Source organism: Falco naumanni, chromosome 9, assembly GCF_017639655.2.
Source record: "Falco naumanni isolate bFalNau1 chromosome 9, bFalNau1.pat, whole genome shotgun sequence".
In the NCBI taxonomy this organism is placed as follows: domain Eukaryota; kingdom Metazoa; phylum Chordata; class Aves; order Falconiformes; family Falconidae; genus Falco; species Falco naumanni.
The window spans coordinates 20,472,812-20,496,393 of NC_054062.1; the positions used below are offsets into that span (position 1 = coordinate 20,472,812).

At 43.0% G+C, this 23,582-nt stretch overlaps 1 protein-coding gene across 2 annotated transcripts in view; it reads right to left on the reverse strand.

Annotated features, from left to right (window-relative positions):
* Positions 1-17,036, reverse strand: part of RBM20 (RNA binding motif protein 20) — a 106,709-nt gene extending 89,673 nt beyond the window's left edge. For both annotated transcript variants that reach the window (XM_040607132.1, XM_040607131.1), the window contains exon 1: positions 16,796-17,036. In XM_040607132.1, coding sequence (XP_040463066.1) covers positions 16,796-16,938 — 143 coding nt within the window. In that variant the 5' untranslated portion in view covers positions 16,939-17,036. The remainder of the gene's footprint in view (positions 1-16,795) is intronic.
* Between the last annotated feature and the right edge of the window lie 6,546 nt (positions 17,037-23,582).

Below are 23,582 nucleotides of genomic sequence, written 5' to 3' on the forward strand. Positions count from 1 at the left end.
GAAGCTGCTGTAAAAGTTAGGTCACTCCACGGGCCGTGTGATAACCTGAAATCTCAACTGACAGAAAAGCCAGGAGCTGGGGGGGAAGATGTGGAACAGTTCAAGTCTGTCTGTTTTTAAAATCACACCCTGAGAATATAAAGACAGTTTCCATCATGTCAATGCTTTCACCCAGACTGCCCCAGCAATGTAGTGAGAAACCAACTGACCTTTTGGACAATACAGTTTATCATATAAATCATTGTCCTAACACCATTTTTACCCAATTCCCTGTTTAAAGGAGCACAGGTCTTTTTAGAGGACACAACAGCTGTGTGGGGTACCACAATGGAGTATTTATATGTTGGGAAAGGTTAGCAATATTAATAGCTAAAATTGTGAATGATTTCTAAAATAGGAATTCCTTAAATAAATAAAACTGTATATAAGTGCACAAACACACACACACCCCCCAAAAAACCATGCGCACATAAAAATGTTGACACTATTACATACATCTGTATTACTAATGTTGACATAGGTGTTTTCTATTCCACCTGCATGACATGCTACACGAAGTTATCTCCTTTTGTTTTGTTATGAGATCACGACAGGAATCTTTGTATTACTTTTATATGTTTTAGTGAACACCCCTTCATGACCTGGCTCTTTAGTTTTATAACACACTTAAATATATTTCATGTACTGTTCTTGGAAATAAAACCAAGGATGCTTCAAATTCTTCAAATAAAGTGCTATTAAAACTATTTCAAGCCACAATATGAAAAGAGCCAAAAATTTTTATAGTCTAGTTCTGAAACGGTACGTTTAGCTCAGCTAATCAATCTGTTCATGTAAACTCTGCAGCATTCAAATGTATAAATGCTCAACCTCCTAAAAAATGGATAGAGTTTCTAGTTCTCCAATTATTTAATCCAATCTACTGAAAAGGACAGTAGAGAATTTAAAATGTCTGCTTTAAAATAAGACAAAGCCAGTAACATATTTTTAAACAGGCGTAGCAATTACAACACAGTCCTTAAGCCACCTTGAGAAGAGCACTTTTAAGATTATCTAGAAGCACAATTAGCAATTCTACTAGATTTGCTTCATACCCATAAAATTCTTCTTTCCCTTTCAGTATTCTTCAATCAATTTTAAAGTTAACTGCTGTGCTGATCTCCAGCTGATATTGAACAGATGAGCACTAGTAAATCAAAAGCTGTCCAAATCTCCTACTGTGGATTAACATATACATAATGGCTGCTTGCCCATGACTGGAAATCCTTCTGATAGCTTAATGCTGTCAGGTGCTTCATTTCCAACAGCCAAAACATAATGTAAGATTCCAGAGGACAAATTCTTCCGGCTCCATTTCAAGCACAGAAATATGTGAACACCGTTAAAACCCACTGCGTTTGTCAAGATGCCTGTGTCAAACGTGTTTCACTAATATGCAATAACTATGTCCATTTACAAAGACAAACATACAAAACCCAATCAGTGTTGAAAGCTAAAGAGCAGCAGTAGATGCAGAGAGCATCAGCAGTTCTGCTGGTATGGTTAGTGCAGCATTTCTAATATTGGACTATAGTCTTCAGTTGCAGAAAAGAAAATCTATTAATATAATTAGCCTTATAAAAAACCCCACTGTCTCAGTGAACATCATGTTCGTATTTGAGTCTTAAAATGCAACTCTTCGTTTCTGAAAGAATAAGGGATCCGTGTCTTTTTCCTTACAAGACGTAAAATGCCCACATCAACCTCTGTGCTGACAAATTTTCAGTTTGAAGTCAAAAATGGGCAACAGGACAGGGCAGCGTGAACAGAGGGGCAGTGGCCAGCTGAGGCAGGAGGATTTACAGAAGAGATGGTTTGCCAAGGGTTTTCTGGAGAGGGCAGGCAGGGGCTGGAAGCTTGGAACAAATTAATGGGCAAACTGTTCCAAGCACCAAGATTGGCATGGGAAGATGTGTCCAAAAGACTGTGGCTCCAGGTTTGTGTTACTTAACATCACTGTCTAGCTATCTAACTAGAGTGCCACTAAACCCCGTGAATAGCAACATGTTTCTCACCAGCAATACAAACACGCTGTCACCTAACACCCAAACCTATGAAGTCTCTGGTATTTCTGGTAAGCAGGAGAGGGAGTCAGATCAACAGCACGTGGGATTTGCCTGGGGAGATGTAACCACACTTAGTGCGGTCCCCAGGTACCAGCCACCCTAAAGCCAGTTTGCAGCAGACCATTTACTTATTTAGTTGTCAAAGGCAGGACTCCATACAGACTCCCATACGCGTGCTCCAGGAACATGTGGATGCTGAAGGCAACGCCTTTCAAAACTTACCGCTTCATCCAGCTTCAGGTACCTGACAACACACAAACGACCCAGCAGAGCGGAGCCTGATCACTGCTTGGCCAGACACTGGAAACTGCGGGGAAAGCTCTCCCAAGATCTCCGACACCACAGCTGCTCCCACTGACAAAAGCAAAGGAACCAGGAAAAGACTGAGACAGAAAACACACGTATCTCCATTTTGTACTATGTTTAGGATGGACAGCCAGTCCCAGAAGACGATGCAAAGAAACACTGTGTTCTCTCAGGAGTGCCCTTTTCACTGTGAAAGGGGTCAGCTGGGAAGCAGTCCCACCGCCTGTGCTTCAAATGGCTGACAGTCAAAGAAATTGAAGGACAGATGTCACAGGGGACAGAGATGGACAGATGCCCTTTTCCCTTCGTACCTCTGGGTGCAACGCCGGGTGCGCAGCGCGGTGCTAAGGGCAGGTGCATTACCCGCTGCGCTGGGAGATGATGGTTTGGAGGAGGAAAGCACACCCTCTGCAGGCTGAAACTCGGAGACTGGAAAACATTTCTCTGCTCAAGCAGAGAGGGCTCAATTTAATTACAAAGGTGGTTGATGGGGAGTTTTCATAGATCCACTGAAATGCAGGAAGGAAAATTTAGTATCTCCAAATCAGCAGAGAAAAGGGACAAATCTATGGTTTATAAACAGTTCTACTGCACCTCCTGTCCTAGGGCCACAACACCCCTTCCACCCAAATGAAAGAAAAGGCTGATAAACAAAATAAAATAGAACAAGTTTGCACAGAACATAAGATCTGAAGAAATGAAAGTGTAACAAAACATTTCAGTTATTATGTAACTTTCTGTTATTAAGGTCAAACGAAATTCGTTGAATCTGTTTTACTGTTTGGTGTTTGGTTTTTTTTAAGTGGACTTCCTCATCATATTTTCCAGAAGAAAACCATGGACCAGATATACAAAACCATCATCTACTTGCTAATTTTTTAACAGATCAAAATAGATTTTAAATACTTAGCACGAGGGTTCCATCACTGTATGTAACCACAGAACTACAAATTAAGCATAAAACTAATTAAACAAATATCAAGTAGCTAAAGTGTGTCCTTAGAAAAGATTAATATAATTATAGCTCAGCAATTTGAAATGAGAATATTTTGAATAAGTAGGTAATTAAGTTAAGAGAAGCCTAAAGAAAGATTTCACACTCACATGCATATGCTGAAGCAGTTTAAAAATAGAGAGCAAGAACTGCCTGACTTCACCTTTTAATTTTAGCTGGGTGATGAGCTGGTCCCAAAGACAGAAAGGCACAGCAGGATTTTTTCTCAGCAAAGTGCCCTTCGTATTTTTATGCAAAGGAAATGCAGTATGTTCTATTAATATCCTGCTGTAGCCCTAGATAAGTCTAGGCACCCTTTCAATCAGGAAAAAGTTCTGGTTTGTTTCTGCAAATCACTTGTACTCTCAAAAACACATACGCAAGCTGGAGAACCTCACGACTGCCCCATCCACTTCCCAGGTGAATAACATCCACACAGCAAAAGACACTTACTTACTTTTCCCATCAGTTACCTCTTGCAATTACTAAAGTTGTAGTAAGTATGCTTCTTTTTGCTCACGAGGAAGGAAAATCAAATGACTTGAGTTTGAAACTTGCGATAAGTTTAACTTCAGTCTCATTTTAACTAATAGCTGGAAAAGAAAACTATACCAGCTAGACCAAGACTACATTGCAGAAAGGGGGGGGAAGGAAAAGTTTCTTGACTTAATGCCGGCATAACGCCTAGGCTCTCCCAAAGAAGCTGGGGAGAACTACATAGGCTTTTCCCCACATAAAGAAAGCTTAATTTTTCTTCTGGGTCTGGCTCCCTCACACGCTTCAGCTTCCTGCATATCTCTGACTTTTCCAACCCAAGCAGAAGCTTCCCCACAGCAGGTCCCAACCCATTCAACACTGCTTCGCTCTGGCAAATTCTCACAGTGGGGCAGGGCTGAAGCACTTCCTGGTCAATAGCATCCCATGGAGAACTCTCCTGTCCTTCAGGAAATGGTGGAAATGCAGGATAACCAGCATGCAGATTGCTCTCCAACATATTCTTCCCAAAGTGTCAGCTATCCAGGTGAAGATCAGATTCTCTCCAAAATCCTCAGCTGTCTCAAAAGCACCTTTTTAACTATGACTAATTTTGCTTGCTAGATGGTAACGGTTAAAACCCAGGCAGGAGTCTGAGTTAACCCTGCAGCGAAAACAAGCCTGCTAAACTCTCCTCTCATCCTCTGCAGTTGCGTTCCTTTCCTTGTATTTTAGAGCAACAACCAGCAATAAGGCTCTAGATTCATCCACCCCCTCTTATGTTTAGCCTTTAATTATAGTCATTTAGGCTCTGCCTGGCTCCACCAGTAAGCCTCTTACATGTGTAAAAAACTGGTCATTGATTCACTCCAGCTACTTCTGTGAATAAGCACTTGCAAATTTTATTTGCCAGGGAGATGCAATGTGAGTTAACGGAAGCTTGCATTAAGATCCTGCCGGTCAGCAATTACTAGGCAGGGGTGCTCTGCCATTCTTATCTAATGAACTGTTTGCCCAAAAGCATAGGAGTTCCATACTGTCCTCTTTGTGACCTGCTTCCCATCCATTCAGTTCTTGAGGAAATGAAGCAGAGCACAACACTTACGCAGGTGAACAGAGGAAGATGTATGTAGTTTGCTTACACCCATATAACTGGTATCTTTTTAATCTGAACACTGTTTTGCATTTTCAATTACTGTATTTTTTTCCCACTATCCTATTCTAATACCAACTCATGCTAGAAGTTCCATATTGTTCTGAAAACTTTTTTCCATTATAATATACAGATGAAAGGTGTTGTCTTTCCTTGCTGCTGAAGCATGCTCTGAATTTCATTTGCACACACGTAATTAGCTCATTTACTCTTATCACTCCTAGCATTTTAGTTTAAGTGTCAGGCTTAAAACTGGCCCAGGCATCAACAGCACTCTATTCCCACCACAGGAATGACATCTTCCACTTGACTTCTTCCATCAAATGAATTTAAAGCACTTGAAACTAAGGACTGAATTGTTGACTGATTCCATTTCTTTTACTGAAGATCCCTTTATTTTAATCAGAGATGCCTCCTTGCAAGAAGGTTGGCAGCTGATATTTTTACTTTCTCCTGCTTAAGATCAACACAAAGTTTGTAGGGCGAGATCATCACTCACTGTATCACTATTTATAGTTACTTGCTCTATCCTTATCCTAACAAGACCCTAATCAACAAAGTTTCTCGTCCTCCTAAATTAAAATTTAACATGAAGGAATTTTTGTTTGAAAGAGCTTTTAATATGAATGAACTTTCTGCTTTTATTGCTCTAAATATATATATATATATAATTGTAAATAAGATCAAAAGACCACCACCAATTCTTCTTCCTTTCCTTTTCATAAATAGTTTAGATGATGCTTCTCTATCACCCTCCTGTGTAAAGAAACGATTAATGGGCTACAGCTATGAGAGGCTGGTTTTACGCAGCAGAGGATAAAGGTATACAATTTATCTTTCCCTCTTCTAGAAAGGGAAAAAAAAAATCCCTTTGTAAGAGCTTACCATGTAGACACACCCTTCTAAACAGTCCCCTTGCCCCTTCAACAAAGTAAGACACCAGACTCCACCAAATGGCAAGTACATCCTTGGCAAAGCCGTTCAGATTTCAGAAGGAAATATATTCATTAATTGCTCAAACAAGCAGCCAAGCCTGAGTTTGCTTCCAGAGCCCTTCCAGCAGGATCCAAAGCCCGGTGAACAATAGGAACCTCTCCTCTGGCTTTATTGGGCTGCCCACTGGGGCCCTAGTATATAAGAAGCATTCTCCAGGGTTATCAAAGATGCAAAATACAGTCACTATAGCACTGATTTTACTGCATGATTATACAGCAATGAGACTAAAGGGGATGTGGTCTCAAAGCAAGGCTTCCAGCTGGATCCAGAACATCGTTACCATCGAACCCTGGCACCCAGAAGAAACGCCTGCTGCTCTCACCACTCTCAACCCATGCAGTTCTGTTCTGACAGCAGCAGTCACTCCCAAATTCTGGTCACTCTGCCAGCTTCACTACAGATAGATAAGAGTCTCACAGAGTGATATACAACTCTGCCATGTTTAAGCCTGAAGAAGCATTTTTTCTGCCTCCCTTGATGAATCTGTTATTTCTTAAGAGCAGGGGCTGGAGGTAGGGGGTGAGAAATTATGTACTCCAAGTCTCCTTGAATTACTGGAACGCTGAACCCCAGATCTGGGACGCATTTGTCACAAGTCACACACTCAGCCAGTCTCTGCCTTGACCACTGGGAGTCAACCTGCAAGCCCTTCTCCCACGCCGTGCTCCTTGTACAAACTGCCAACTTGGAGAGAAAAGTAGACACAGGGCTGCTTTGCTTCTAGTGAGGTCCCCCTGGCATCCAGCTAAGAGGTGAGAAACCTAAATATAACAAACTTAAAACTACAATTATTGTAGGGGAGCTTGCCAGAGCCGCTCTGAAGCTCCTAATGGTCTGTCGGGGATTTATGGATCAGCTGTGAAAATTTACTCACAGCTAAAACTTGCCAATCAAGTCTTCGGCTTTGGAACACTGCTACCAACTTTCATATAATACAGCTTGAAATTATAGAAGCATCAAAGCAAAACAGTAGGTTTTAATGCATCAAAGAAGGACACACAAAAGAAAAATCTATCATATTAAACAGATCAATAAGAAATGGGGGGAGGGGTCTCTTTTCTGTGTGCTTGTATCTTTGTGTAAAAGTCTTATATTCTACAGAGCAGGAGGAGACTACAAACACAGCAATGCCAAGGACTGCCAAAATGCACAGTAAGAGACAGTATGTTGTACAGAAAAGGTTACAAATGGTTGTCTGGCAGTTTAGAGCAGATTCCTCCTGTAAATTATGCCAGTAATACATAAAGTAATCTTAGTTGCTAATAGTTTATGTCCTTGCCATATGGATTCAGATAAAATGGGATCTTCATAAAATTTATAAAAGCTCCTTTGAATATAGGGGAAATAACACAAAATTGTATCTGTTACTTTCATGTTATTCCTGTAGCAAATATAACAACAACAAAACGAAACAACAACAACAAAACAAACCCAAAACCAAAAAAAACAAACCCTGAGAACTTACATGGAAAACAAAGCAAGTAGCCAACTTAGACAAGAGATGTAAGACCGTGCCTTTTTTCTCCCAAATGCTCAGCACAAATTGAAGACAGCAGTGATGGACACCTGTCAGTGCAGCACTGCACAGAGGAGTTGATGGGCTCTTTGTAAATCCCTCTCCATGCCCGACTCTACAAACCCCTGTAGCTAGTGAGGATTTCACACTCCAGAGTACTGGTTTTAAAACACGTCAGACCATTAATACGCTATTCAGAAGCACAAAGAGGCATGGATCCACACTTCCTCCCTGCACAGCTCCATGCTCTCTTTTAAAAGAGAAATTTCAGTGCTGGAACACAAGGTACCTTCCTATTATTTTCTTTGGCTTCTACTCTACCAGATCACTCCTATCAGCAATCACTGTTCTTAACATTTCTGTGCAGGATGCCTAGTGACCTGGCCAAAAAATAAAGCCACCAAACCCAAGCAGTCAATAGTCATGAAACCTTGCAGACTTAGATGATAGGATACGATCCTCTAAAGCCTTGAACACATAAATAATCCTCATGTGTATGAATACAGTTTTGCAAGATCAGTCTTAAAGTATATACACTACATCCAAAGAGGATTTTAAGTCTTTTTTACCCCTGACAAGCAAACTGGCTTGGCCACCTAACATATTTATGTAATATATGAGACATGTTGCTTCATTCTGCATAGATATACTTTAGCCATCTAAACAAAATGGCTAAATTGCTTCAAGCCCTGATAAATTTCCATTTTACTGCTTTCTTTTTTTCTTTTTTTTTTTGGGGGGGGGGGGGAAGGAAATTCAATCCTTTAATACTTTGCAACACAGAAAACCTACAAAACCTAGGCTGAACAGTAATGATTCCTTGTCTTTAGAAGTCTGATCTACCAAAGATCCACTGATAAGTGATTAACTTAAATTTTGCTGCCAGATTTGAAATAGTTAGTTAGCACTTTTTAGTTCACCAGAAGCTGGAAAAGGGAAGGTACATTCAAATAATATCCAAAACAGTGCAGAAAATACAAGAGTTGACTTTGATTCAAGTACAGCAGAACTTTTGCTCTTTTGTTTACACCACCTATGAACCTGTTTGCCCATGTTGCCAACAGAGGGATCTAAAAACACCATCCCTATCAACCACTATTCTTCTGTATTACTTACAAACATGTTCATTTCTAGACACATCAATGACCCTTTCCTAAGCGCAATGCACATTAGAGTAACCTGAGGCAAATGTCTTGAGCCACCTCAAAAAGAGTCAACGGAAAGATGCCAGCAAAAGGGTAAGCGCTGCCTGTACCGTGAGGAGAAGATGTTGCTACAGGATAGAATAGTGACCTTGAATGAAGCAGTAAATAAAGAAGAGAGCCCAATGTTTGGTTGTCAGCTGGCGGGACAGTGGAAAGCTGTAGGTGACCTTACAAGAATGTGCCATGAGTGGGGCACAAATGGATGGCGCAGAGCACATGGATAGCAGCGGTGTAAATGTTAAGATGTGTTAATGGAAGAGTTCGGAAGATAAGAGGAGCCTAGGGCTGAAAAAAAATCTCACCTTAGTTTGCTAATATTTCTCTCTATGGTTTCAGGAGACAAAGAGTCATTTTTCCTCTAAATCCCATCCTCAGTTTGAATTGTGCATAATCCTTGACAAAGAATATTATGGGAGGGAGCAGAGGAAATCCCTGACAATCTCTGGAGTAGCATCCAGACTGCAAACCACACACCTACATAGCGATGCCCAGGTCTGCAGGAACTGGACCAAACTTCTCTGCACCAGAAATTAATCTACCCTCACTCGAGTTCCAGGTGAGTTCTAGTTCTAGTTCCATGAAGAAGGGTGAAAAAGACTATTCAAGCATTATACGGCATTTTGTTCTCAATAAGTATTTTGCAATTTTCTTTTACAGCTTTTTTAAAAAATGAGGCCAGAAAGAGTACAATAAAAGTTGGTCAGTGTATGAGCTGTTGTGTCATCAAGCTAATAAAATTGCTCAGCACATCTTCCCCCAAGAGGAGAACATGTTAATCAGCAGAGACAGAACTAGTATTTCTTACTGCAGAAACAGACTGTGGTCAATTTACTGCTGCTTTTCAACTATACAATATGCAAAAGACCACAGAAGAGTATTTGTTGTCTCAGTAAAGGAACCACCAGCCATCAAGCCACTTGTTGCAGGGGCACTTACAGTCTATTTCTTAAAACAAAGATTCAAATGTAAGTAAAAAAGCAAAAGCAACTCCCACACATTTCCAAAGAAGTGGCCCTAGCTCACAGACACCATCACTCACGCCTCCTCCCCTTCAGGAAAAAAGCCACGACACGTAAAACTGTAGCTTTAGACATTATCAAATTCAAGACATTTTACATTGCCTGAATTCTAATACACTGCAGCCTACTGTACAGAACACTGCAAGTTCTATGGCAAGTTAAGGAAAGCTCAGACTAGATAACATCAGATGCTTTTGGTATCTCAAAAGCCAGTAAGCCAGGGAAGGGACCAGGTGATCAGAAATCAGCCAGGGAGTTTGCTTATAACCTGCCCACAATACCATTTTCTCTGTCCTTCCTGGCCAGCAGAAGACATTACTCGAGGGAACAGGAGTTAAACACTTCCTTATCCTGTCCCTGTCTTCTCCTAGCAAGAAAAATATCCAGAAGTGATGAAGCAGAATATTGTCCCATCCCTCTTAAAGCAGTCACCATCATTAACATTTCATGTAACGCAGGCTTTGAAGTTAAAACCATGCAGAAGATGGACTACACAACCAGTATAGCTCAGATTCGTATCATCCCCAGAGTCAAGCAGGGCTCGTGGCATCTTTGGAGCATTCTGCAAAGGCTGGTGAGCCACCTGCATATCCTTAAACAACGGAGGTGATGGAGGACAAATCTGAACAGCATCATTTAGTGCACATGCACACGTGCACACACACCACAAATGCAGTAAGCCTGCAACAAAATAATTGTCTGTGCAGACATAAATACTGATCCTTTAAGAAAACAAGCCTTTGCCCCCTTCCTGCAACAGAATACCCAATGCTTTTATTTGGCATTTTTTCTAAATTGGCAAGAGACATTTGTAAAACAGGCTAGGCTGGAGTTGTCAGAACAGGACAGATATTAAACGTTTCTAAAACCCAAAGGGGCAGGTTTTCTGGTTTCACTCAGTGTGTCAAGCAACAGCTTCACTGTGACCAGTCATTAGCGTGACAAAAAGAAAGCAGCTGGACATAGAGGGGCAGAGGCTAAAAGAGCGATTACATCCTTAAGTCAACTATAAAATGTTACAAAGGATGAAGAGGGGGGAAAATGGGGTGAGTATATTGAGGAGAATAAGGTCAGTCTGATAAAGTATCTAGCTGCAAATCAGATCAAAGGAGTTTGTTTAAACAATAAAAAAAAATGAAGACAGCTTACTCTTCAGAAAAAGCAGATACTGTTTGAAGGGGTGTTTTAAAGTGACTAAAATTATTATTTCATGCGAACAGTCCATTTTTACTCTCCTAAATAAATTTCTGAAGTCCTCTATGAAGTACAAATATATCTCTGAAGATCTAGTTCCTCTCATTTTGACAGCCCCCAGAAAGGATCAGAACTAAAAGGTATTGAGTTTTTTACCCATCTTCATTTTCCCTTCCTCCAGGGGGTGTCAGAAGATTCTAGCATCATCACTACAGCTTAGCAGTAGCTCAGCAGGTGTCACACCTAGCTACCCAGCGGCATGCAGCTTTGAAGGGTCAAGGGCTGAATTAAAAAGAAAAATAAAAAGAACATATTTCCCAGTCTTCCCATTGATGGGAACACTAGTATTAAATTTCCAATAAAAAAGCAACATCCAGGGAACTTAGTTTCAGTAAAGAGGACTCCATTGCCATGTGTTGTGGTCCAAAACCCACTTATTACATTGCTTCTTATAAAGTACATCTTATTTTACATCTTATCTAACTTTTTACTAAAGTTGATATCACTGCTGTTAACTCTCTCTCCACTAAAATATGTGAAAGAATTTTGACATTTCCAGGCAACTAAGAATTGATTGATAACTGATAACTCAAGCCAGATTACATGAGATGTTCGTATGCAAGGCATTCCTTCTAAATTCTTTTTTCTGACCCCTTTCCAGTCTGTACCTCTGTGCTCCCTCTTCAAGCCTCAAATTCAACTTTTTTTGTGTTTTTCTGCCAATAAGATGTCAGGTTTTAAATGACAGTTTAAAAAAAAAAACGAAACAAAACAAAACAAACCAAAAAAACCCCAAACCAACACAAAAGAGTTCAAGACAAAGAAACTCACACTTTCAGTCATTTTTCTTTAAAACAGAAAACATTCATATGATTAATATATCTTTAAACTCTGGGTCTCACCTGATATACAGCAGGGGTCACTGGTTTACATTTTAAAAAAAAAAAAAAAAAGTGTTTCAAGTGAGAAATATTAAGAAAAGGAAATGTTAAGAGAAAGAGAACTTCTAATTACCTGACTTGAAGGTAATTATCATCGCTGATGCTATTTTTTGTAAGCAACTAAACTTAAAACTGAAGCACCCCCTACAGTATTGCTGTCCCTGCCCTCCCATGCGCACACACATTTGGTACACACAGTTTAATGTGATTTTAACATCAGGTGAGGTCTAAGAAAAGCCTCAATAACTACACAGCAAGGAGCCAGACAACTACAAGAAAACTGAGGTTCCCTCGACGTTAGTTTCATAAGACACAGAAACGATGAATGGCAAACCAAGGAGGAGTTTCATAATACGGGTTTAGTTCCCACATTTTCTGGCAAGTCCCACACCGTGCAGGCTGATTTTCCAGCTCCTGCCCCCTTATTTTGGTAAAGCTTCTCAGCTAAGACAGCTACAGCACTTTCTGTTTTGTTTTCATCTCCATTCAGGGCTGTTAAAGTTATTACAACACAAACTCCATGAGTTTCCAGAGCTCTGTTGGCCAGGGAAGCAACACAGATTTTGGAGATGTACTTTAAAAGGCAAATAAATATGAAAAGCCTGGATCAGTAACAGTAAGAAGAGAAACAGTAAAACCAGTGTTTCTCCTAATATCCCCTTGTTAAGTATCAGTTTAGCCTTTGCCATATATGCCAAACTATTTGCCGTGACTAATGTATATAATGGGAGTACATTTCATATTTTATCTCTCCTGAGAGACCTTGAGTTGGGGGGGGGGGGGGGAAGAAAGAAAAATGAAAAGGAAAATCCCACACTTTACATAAAATAAATGCACAAGGAAGCAAATCAAAAAGCATGTTTAACATAAGGGGGTTAAGTTTAAAAAAAAATAAAGTTGGAGGTTATTTTCCCCCACAAGTTGCCTCCTCGCTGCTATAGGAAATAAAGGACTCAAAGTATTCAGCACCAGCCTGCTTACTCCTGTCTGCCCCCAGAACTGGCACAAACTGATGACAACTCGGGCGCAGATGTTGGAAATTCCATCTTCCTTCCAGAAGAGCTCAAAATCTCCAGGGCACAACCCCTTATGAAAAAAAATATTTACTTTGGTTTTCCCCCCATTGTTTTAAGACGTCTTTATTCAATCTGTAAAACAAAAGTACACGCCTGTATCAACACAGGGAGTTAAAAACTGCTCTATTTCCAGTGGACAGATATTACCCATGACAAACCATTAGAACTGGAAGCACGCAACCAACCATCAAAACATACAAAGAGATTGCATTTCAATACAATTAAGTCTCCTATAATTATGGAGTTTACTTGCAGCATGTTTTAAGCGAGGACTATCAGAGAAAGCACTCTCTGTGCAACATCTTGATAGTTAGCCCACAGTCACCACTCGGTCCCTTCTCTCAGTTATTTCCAGCAAGTTGCTCCAGCAGACTGCCATGAATCACACACCTGGGATTATTAATAGGAGTCTGCGCGCTCTCATGCTGCTTGGGCACTCCAGTCGTGGAACAGCAGGTGCGAAAAGTTCTCACACACACAGAGCTGTCATCTACAAATTACATTTTGCAACATAGTTGCAAATTATAAACAAAATCTCCAAATCATAAATAAACATTTTCTCCTAAGAGCAGAAGGGGGGAGGGGGGCGCGTGCGAGCAAATAAACCAGTAGTTCCAAAAACACATTAAAACCTTTCTGTGCAGAACAGATACTTGAGGTCTCTTCAGAGATTTCCCACGCCTGTTTCACCCGCTGGTACTACAGACCCTACCCTGCATTCCCACTCCTTCCACACAACCGCAGTACAAACCAGTTACGAACACTAACCAGCACCATTATAACCGTCCTTCTTCTTCTCAGTCTTCTGCTTTATTTCATTAGCAAGCACATGTTTTTGCAAGTCATCCTCTCTAGTCTGTAAATTCAGGTTTCCCTTCCCCACCAACTTTCCATTCTCAGCTCTACAACTGAAGGACTTCGAATGCAATAACGCTTTTACTTTTGGAAAATACAAAGTATTTTCCCGTCAAACATCACAACAACCTGCATAGATAGAAAGCTTTAACTGCTCGGTAAATCTTACGATTGGACCTTTATTATCAACTGAAACGACGTTGTCACTCGGAGGAAAATACAACATGTAGAAAGCATATTTCAATTTATATCTTACTGTATTTGGGTACTATCAGCAGGGAATTTCAAACTAGGGATTCAGTTATATTTTAATATTAAAATTACATTACAAATGTTAGAAGAGAGGCATTTAAAGAACATGGTACCTGCTACCTGCTTTGCATGAGTTAGCCAATGTAGCTGCTACCAAAAACATTTCAGATCTCCGGTTTTGCTAAATTTTAATCCTTGTTCAATACTCAGTATTCACAGTGAAAGTTTACCAGCTGCTCATGTAGGAAGCAATTTTTTTAAATTATATTGGTCTTCACCTAACATCTGCAAAAATTTCTGCCAAAAGTACTAAGGGGGAGAGAGAAGGAATCCACAGAACTTTTAAAGTTTAAGTGGTATAATGAAAAATAGCGGTGTTAAAACAGAGAGATCCAGTTCAACACCACACAATATTCTGCCCTACATGGCTCTCAATTAGCATTCTGCAACTGCACATTTGCTATTGCAGCTCACAAAGCAAAACGATGGCAATTGTTAAAAACAAAACAGAACCCACAAAAAAACAAAACCAAAAAAACCCAGCAAAGAAAATTAAAATGCTTGGGAAAAGAAGTCAGTGTTTTCTTTCCTAGTAATGAAACTGCAACATCATTTTGCAGAAGACTCACTGCTTTCCTTTCCATCCTATTTTGCCAGTCATGATACCTGTTCTAGCATATTAGAAATAAATTCAGAAGAGCCACTTAAGATATTCCCTAACATCTCCCTTCCTAACAATCACCAAATACCCAATTCAGCTTACAAAGCACCAAGTTATTAGCAGTAAAGCAAAATATAATTTGCCTGCATTTCCAATTAAATGACGCATGGAGATATACTAACCATCAGGTAAACACAGAGGCACACACCAAATTATACCACACGGTTACAAAACTGTACGATCGAGTTGCAGGACCTTAGATGGAGATGTTCGACATTTGCCATTCTGTGTCACATTACCATGACAAAAAAACAGTCAGAACATGGCACCCCTCTCAAATCTTTCCCTTAAAGATAGGCTCAAAAGGAAACCACGTCAAGGTTTCCTACTTATAATTCGCTAGCAGGCATAACTGGCAAAACCATGATGCCTTTGTACATAGTATGCGCCGCATGAGAAATACAACCATGAAGCAGTCTCGGCAGCTTTGCCGATCTGACTGGCAATACACATCCACATGAAATCTTGATAAATGTGAAAAAATACGGGCCATCCTTAGAGACTAGTTTAAAATTTCAGACTGATCTTGAGTAGGTATAAATTACCTTCTGGTTGCAAAATCATTCATATGTAGCACTGCAGCTGCCCAGCGGACTTAGGAAGCGACCATTAATGTTTCAGTTTCAATGCAAACTCCCAAGTCTATATTTCCAATTAGGAATAAAAACGTGGATAACAGAAACCATTAAAGTTTTCACAACGAAGTTACAAAACATGATTTAAAAGCAAACAGACAAAAGGAAAACCAAGCATCGAGAAATGTACGGGCCATGCTCTGCAGCAACTTTAAAAGTCCGCTTTCATACAGACTTGTAAAAGATAACGTGGTTCCCAACTTAAAACAACGTTCACGCTCAGTTTGCTGTAATGTTCAAGCATACATGCACACATGTATTTATATACATGCACATCTGTGTTTTGCAAGCATAATGGAGATAGCTGACAGCGTCTCCTCCGTTAGTTATGCGGTTGGGTTTTGTTGACAAAGCGGTAAAGGATGCCCAAGCCAGCGCCCTTGCTGTGGGGCTCGTGGCCGGGCAGCAGCGCCAGCCCAGCGGCAGGGCCACCGCTCCCGGTGCTGTGTCACACCGGCGCCCTGCCTGGCGGCCAGCGCGGCCTCGGCCCGGCTGCTGGCCTGGGACAGAATGTCAAAAGCGTTCCCCAACCTACGCCGCTGCGCTGTGCCTGGCCTCCTGCTCGCCAAGCTCTGGCAGCAAACCTTAAAGTAATAGAAGGCAATTACAATGGCCCCGCAACCGGGCGTTCGCCAGGAGATTTACAGCTCTGTTAAAAGCCCCCATCTCTTTGAACATGTTTCAAATTGGGAAAAATAAGATAGGGTGCATCTTGAACCAGCACGGATTCACTTGTGTCCCTGACACTCCCCGCGCGAGCTATGGAGCGCTCGGTTTGCCTTCCAGCTTCCCAGAAAAGTTATGGTGGGCACCACTACATCTGTGCAGCAAATGCACTTTTCCCCTCTTCCCGCACGGAAAGGAACAGCAAAACGCCGCCCGCCCCGCTGCCCTCCTGCAGGAGCCCTCCACGGACGCACAGGTCACTTTTCCCGTGAGAGCTCGGCGGCGATGCGGCGGCCCGCAGGCCGGGGGACGGCGGGGCACGGCGGGCACCCCCGAAGGGCGAAGGAAACTTTCCCGAGCGAGCGGCGCGGCCCCGGCCCCGGCGAGATGCGGTGCCAGGCCAGCCCTGGGGAAAGCGGCACGGGCGGCCCTGCGGGCAGAACACCCGCGCCGGGGAGCGGGGCCGGGGCCGGTCCTCGGGGACAGATAGGTGCCCCGCATCAGCGGGGCGAGGCTCAGCCCGCCGGGCACCGTCCGCCAAGGGGCCGGGGCGCCCCGCCGCCCGCCCGGCTGTCAGTCTGCCCGCGGGGGAGGGAAGGGGGGCACCGCCGCCGGGGAGGGAGAGACACCCGCGCCCGCCCGCCCTCCCGGCCCGGCCCGGCCCGGCGGAACGAGGGCGGCTCTTACTTGTGCAGGAGCTGGGGCAGGCTGGGCGGCGGCGGCATCCCTCGGCCGGAGCCGCGGCTGGCGGCCGCGCTGCGGGCATCGCTCTCCGGCGGGTCAGCGCCGCGGGGGACCGGGGCCTGGCTCATGGCAGCGGCGGGGACCATGTGGGGAGGCCCCGGCGGCGGGAGGCGCGGCTGGCCGCGCAGCCCTCCGCAGCGGCGGCAGGGCGGGAGGGCGGGGGCAGAGGACCGGCCCTGGAGGCAACCGCGCTCCCCCCCGCCGCCCCCCCCCCCCCCCCGCCGGGCTGCGGCCGGGCTGGCGGCGGCGGGCCGGGCAGCGCCCTGCGGCTGAGCCCGCCCTGCGGGAGGGCTGCCGCTACCGGCCGGGGGCGGCCGGCGCCGCACGGGAGCCTCGGCGGGGCCGGAGGGGCGGGCGGCACACCCAGCCCCCCCCGCCGCGGGCCGCGCCTCTGCCGCCGGCCCCACCTGGGCGCCGGGCCCGCTGCCTCCCGCCGCCGGCACCTGCCCGGCGGAACGGACCCCCGCCCGGGGGGGAGGGCCGGGGGAGACCCCCGGGGGGCGGCCGGCACAAGCGGCTCGGTGCCGGGGGCGGCCCGGTGCGCACCTGGCCGTACCCGGGGCTCGGCCTGGGGGCAGCAGGGGAGGCACAGGCGGCACCGGCCAGCTGGCTCGGGCCGTGGCTGACAAACACCAACCCCTTCTCCTTCCCAAGGGCAGGGGGCAAAGCGTGCGCACCACGTTAATCCCCCGCCGGTGACACCTCTGCAGAAATGTTATTAGTCATTTATCAGACATAGGCTCTGTCAGCCGATAGGAACGGGAAAGGAGAGCGTGCCCCTGCCCTGGCCGACAATACAAATCCCCTCGAGTAACAGAGCGACCCCAGTCTGGGCCCAACCAAAGAACCTGCTTTTAATAAAGGGTTGCCAGTCTTGGGCTCCCCCTTCCAAAGACGTGCCTTGGTGGGGTCAAGACCTACCCAGCAAGGCTTTGCCTGTGGGACTAAGGGTTGGAATCGCCCCACGATGAATGACACCGTGTGACAAAAAGGTTTTACCTGCACAGGTTTTGGGAGGACATTTCAGAGAACTGGTGGAACAGAATTCGCACTGCTTGTGGCAAACAAGCAACACCAAAAACGTTCCTTCCAGGTCTTCTTGCTTCCTTTCTAACGCGCTCTGTTAGAGAGGGCTGAGTCAAAAGACCATTTCGATACTCACTCCTGCACCGCCTCTGTATGCCATGCATCCTCCACCCAGCGCACACACATGCATGCACGCACCAAGGAAAGCAGAAACATCCTGGCTTCTTTGAAAAATTAATCCTAATTCAGGGGAAAGATTAATATTGGATGGGGGTCAGGTTCCCCTCCCCTCTGCACCTGGCATAGTCATTTACAAGTTATGTAGCCTTGTAAATGGGTACAAAATACTACCACCAGTGACTGGAAAATTTTAAGTTACTTGCATTTATCACGTACTTCGCACTTTGCAGATGGGGAGCACTAACCAGGTGCAAGGGCAGCAGAGAATCTGGCCACATTTTGGTTGCACAGCTACTTAGTAGTAACGCAACACCAAACCCACTTTCTAAAAACAAATGGCAGTCAGTACTCGTTTAGACACATCAACTTACACACACTGTTTTCTGAGAAAGACAAACAACAGAGGTTCACATCCTTTCCGCCAAGGAAGAAAATTTTGCAATATTGTTTTCTGGTTCAGCGAAGGCCAAGGGGTGGTCAGCGCTGTTTCGCTAACAGATGGGTGATATTCCAGCAAAGGAAAGGTAGGATCTGGCAGACAGGTGAGGCAATCCATGGAAACAAAAAGTTTAGTATGCGGTGCTATCTTTGTCTGAGGTTTAAAGTGAGTCTCAGGTGCCGACTGATCATCTACAGAAAAAAGTGGCTTTGTGTGAATTTCCTTCTTATCACAGGGGCGGAGAAAGCCCTTGAGAGACCAAGCGACAGACACTTTCTGCTGCCTGTAATTATTTGAGGAAGTGAAAGATGGTGACTCATGGCTCAGAGGGCAGCAAGAACACAGCTATGACACTAATGCACGGCCCTGGATTAGAAGGTGGATAGTCACAAGAACGTGTTACTTCACACAGACAGTTGTATTACATCAGTTGTAAAAATGGATCAAGTGTGTTGTACTAGGCACTACTATTTCTGCATTTAATACATACAGTGTACAATTTGGCATTCAGACTCAGCAGGGGGTCTTAAAATTCTGCAAAGATTTTCTCCGTTCACTTTCTTTAAAGCCCCAGCCCTTATCCTCATGTCTGTTTTTTGTCGAGATTTTTTTTTCTCTCTTTCTGTCATACCATGGTGTTTGGCTTGGCATGATCAGGTGTGGCTGGAGCTCTGCCCCCTCATCCCCAGCCGGTCCCTGCCTTACCAGAACACATTAGCACAAGGCTCACTAGGATGACCAGGTTATTTCACTGGTTGTCCTACGTGGAAATAAATGGGTGGGTATATTACCGCTTGAGAACAAGCACAGACTGACTACAGGTTCATGGACTCTCTTATTCAAGAAATCAACACAAACAGTTCTCTGTCCAAGCCTTATGGTATTTCTGGAGCACTGCCATAAGAGAGGAAGAACAGTATCTGGGCCAAACAATGTCATTTTAGGGTCTGGATTTTGGAGTAGAACAGAACAAGTGCAAACTGCTGTACAAGTTCCTATTCTCCGAATATGGAATGTGGTTACTTAGGCACGCGGAGAAATCATGTCTATAGGTCTTTTCCCTCGGCTAGAGTTGCGTTCTGTGTTAGTGTAACTGTCAGCCAAGGGTGATTTCGGCAATGGACTTGGCCAAACACTGACCTTCCCGTTGCTTATGTCCACCTTATTAAACGTCTATGATTTTAGATTAAAAATGTTCATTTTTTCAACATATCTATGCCATGTGTGTCAATGAGCACTCATGCAAAAAACACTCCTAGCTAATAATCTCAGCTGAGATTAACATATTCACTGCATTTCCAAATATGATAAAAAGCAACCCCCTTTTTTTACAATGCCTTTTTTGGTTTGCCAGTTGTAGGAGTCTGCATGCCAAAACCAAAATCCTGATCCAAGCGCTGTTCTAACTTGCAGGAGCATAAATCAGAAGCAGCTCTTTGGTATACATGGAGTCACAGCCAGAATGTTTAATTTTTAGGAGGGCAGATTAACAAAGGTATGGACAGAAACCTGGAAAAAAAAAGCAGAAAAAGTAGAGAAAGTAAGAAGTAGAAAAGTGATGGAGCCAGGCACACACAGAATACTGTGTCCCCAAATAGTTCAGCATCAAATAACAAAAATAGCCATAACTTCATTGCTTTAAGAGCTCAATTAACCATAGAGTTACACAGTAGCAAGGAAACACATCTAAGAATAAAAGATTATATCAAGTCAATACGCCAACTAGTCTAAGACCTTTCTTTGATTCATGTCCGAACCTGTCTGTTTCTCTGTGACACGAAATTTAATCTTTTGTGAAGAATTCAATACCCTAAATCTAATCCCCTGTGAAATTAATATACAACCAACCCTCCATTATCAGGGGAAACGGGTTGAAAAACTGGAAGATGTAAAACGTAGATAATACAAATACTTCTGTGCCAGAGTGGGCCTGTTCACAAGCCTTGTGCCCCAGTGTGAATGTCCTGCTCAGTATAAGCTGCAACGTGCAGAACCCATTCAGGTACTGCTGCACGTGTAACATAGCTTACTCCCAAACTGGGTAAGGCACCCAGAAATAATAGAGAATAAACTCTGTCTTTTACTGTTACTACAGTGCACAGGAATTTTAATTCCTGTTTATAAAGTGTGATCTAGATAGTGATCTAGATAGTGTTGTAATGGTTCCACAAGCAGCAATTAAATAGTCATTAAAATACAAAAATGATTTCATGAAGAATAAGATGTCAGCTCTTAAACAGGATTGAAGCAACATAAGTATCCAGTTGCAGGAATAAAAGACTTCATCTAGGAAGAATGGCAACATCATACTCCTTAACACACTGTGGAGGGAGGCAGGAAAGCACTCTCTTACTCGACTTCTAAAACTAACACAAGAAAATACCTACAAATTCCAGAAAAAAAGATGGAAAACACTTCACACGTGGCAGATTATGACTATTAACACATTAGCTTTTCCCCAGTTATGCTGAACTCTCTTTCTGGAGCTCACTGAGCGTGTCTGCTTGTTGTTCTCTCCGATCATTGTTTGGATAGAGAAGCTGAAGACTGAAGCAGAAATTTCCAGTGCCTGGGTGTATGAAATCTGCCTTCTGGGTAAGTCTCTATTCACTTTATGAGCTTTTGCTATCAGCCGCTCCTGAAAAATACTTCAGTCAGCACCCTTTTTCACTTGTTCCTTCTTGGTGATTTTCTTTTCACTGGATGTGAATGGAAACAGGTGGACACAACTGGCAGGTTCTTGCTTTGCTTTTTCCTGCACCTGCATGGGCTCCACTGCACATGACTGCATGTAAGTGGCATGGTGGTGTTCAGAAATACCCAGGGTACATTTACAAAGGACCAGGTAAAATTTAGCTCAGGGCCCCAGGTTGCTTTATAATCAAACAAAAAAGATTGTCTGACATTTGAAAGGACCAGAAAGTTTCCTAATGGTTTGAAAGGAAAATACACGGGACATCTCGTGCTTTAAAAGTATTTGGCTATAGAGCTGATGGTTTTATAGGGAAACAGCATCACCTGAAGAATTTGAGTAAACACATTAGGTTGGAAGCAGGCTAATCATGCCATGAACAATCAGAAAATGAAACTTTTGAATGATGCACCAAGACAGACAGCCTTGTTTCAGATCGGTGAAAGGAGAGAGACAAAACTCAGGAGCTGGACTGACCACTGCAGTGATGATCATGCATCTTTAAGATTCAAGCAGATCATGATGCAAAAGGATAACCTTTGGAGACAAGTTAGCAGAGACTCATCCATGGACAGCCAAGACTTTCAAATATACTGGGGCAGCCAGCTAATGAAAGGCAAGTACTGCAGAATTTTAGCCCTGATGCAGAACGATGTGGAATAAATTAATGTCGTCCTTCTGCAACTACTGTGAAAACCTGTACACTTCCTCAGCACCTCAAGCCGGTGACAGTATAATCCTCAATTCACATATTGTAAATTTAGAAAAGGTTGGAATGCGTAACTGATCATACCTAGGATATTTACACATACTGTTTGATCCCAAAATACTGGCTTATGTCATTAATGGCTTGTGTCATGCTCCTTTCTAGCTTTAGAAATGGCAAATGTTTATCGTTTTAACTACATTAGCCAACTGCTTAAAGAAAAGCAAAAAGGAATCAAAAGGAAGCATAACGGGCACAGTAAAAAATTCATGTTAAATTACTCTGAGGAACAACTGTGCTTTAAAAAAAATCCTTGGCGTTACTTTCAGCTCTCGAGATAACGAAAACATGCATGTTAATAACGCAGCTTATCTTTCCATGCCTTCACTATTGCATACTTCAATTCACATCATAGCATAACTGGTCTGTTTCCAGTCATCCTCACTTCTGGTTCTCATCCTTCATGACCCCAGAAGCACAAGAGAATTTATAATAATTGCTTATTTATTTGTTTACCCCATCCCTTTCTAACACATGTGCATTTATATTGGGGATTTTTTCTCTCATCCCTGAAGCTGTGGATAATAACAAGTACCCTTTTACTATTAGTGAATATAACTATAATTAATACATTTATTACAGATTCTACCTCAGTCATTTTTAATTTTTAAGCATATTAGACTAGAAATATTATCCAGCCCTTAAAAAGCTTAATTTTCCAAGCCTTTCAAGACTAAATCTTCTTTATGTGCATGCAAGTTCTATGGACAAGCAAGTTCTATGCATAGCTGAAGGCAAAGTCTAAATTGTAATGTTTCGCTCCCCCCCCCCGGAAAAACACTGATTGATGCAAAACTGCCAAGTGCCATTCGATACAGGTGAATAGTACCGATGCTCAAGGACAAACTGAACATAATTTAGAATGCAAAGTAGGGCCTTTTAAATTTTTGTATGAAGACAACTGATTTCTAAAAGTATGCTTAAGTAGTACAGCACCAAACACTGCACATCTTATGTACCTATAACTGATGTTTGGCCATGGTGATTTTATCATCTTGCAGAGTTGGGCCTTATTAACCAAGCAAAATATTAATTTCATCATTAAAATCCTGCAAGTCATTTTGGTATCAAACCAAACCCCTTTTCACTTAGAGATGCACTTGATTATCAATAGTTCTTGTATACTGCTACTGAGGCTGAACACCAGCACGGACTTAGCTGAGCATTTACAGCATCTGGGTTTTAAAACAAGAAAGAAGAGTGGGTAGCTATCAAGAAAACCTTGTATTTCTTTAAGAAGTACAGTCCATGGGGGTTTTGTGCTTGGCATGCTGTCTCCAACACAAAATCAAGATTTATTTTTCTATTATTATTCTTCTGATGAAAATTTTCTTAGAACCACATATTGGAAACATTTGGCAACCAATGGAGTTACCATACCTAAGTTCTGCTTTGCTGTCCTTAGAGGTCAGCATGTGAGGGGCAACAGGAAAAGAGAAATATCACTGAAAGCAGCCAGGGACAAGAGACTTATCTCTGCCAGGAAGGCTGGTCTGGACTAAAATGACTGACACACGCTGATCTGGTCTATGACAAACAGATCTATTCCTGGGACCTCTCACTTGAGAAAGATGTTCTGCAGGACTGAGTTTTTGACAGGCCACTTGTCCAAGGCCCTTCTGCTGGT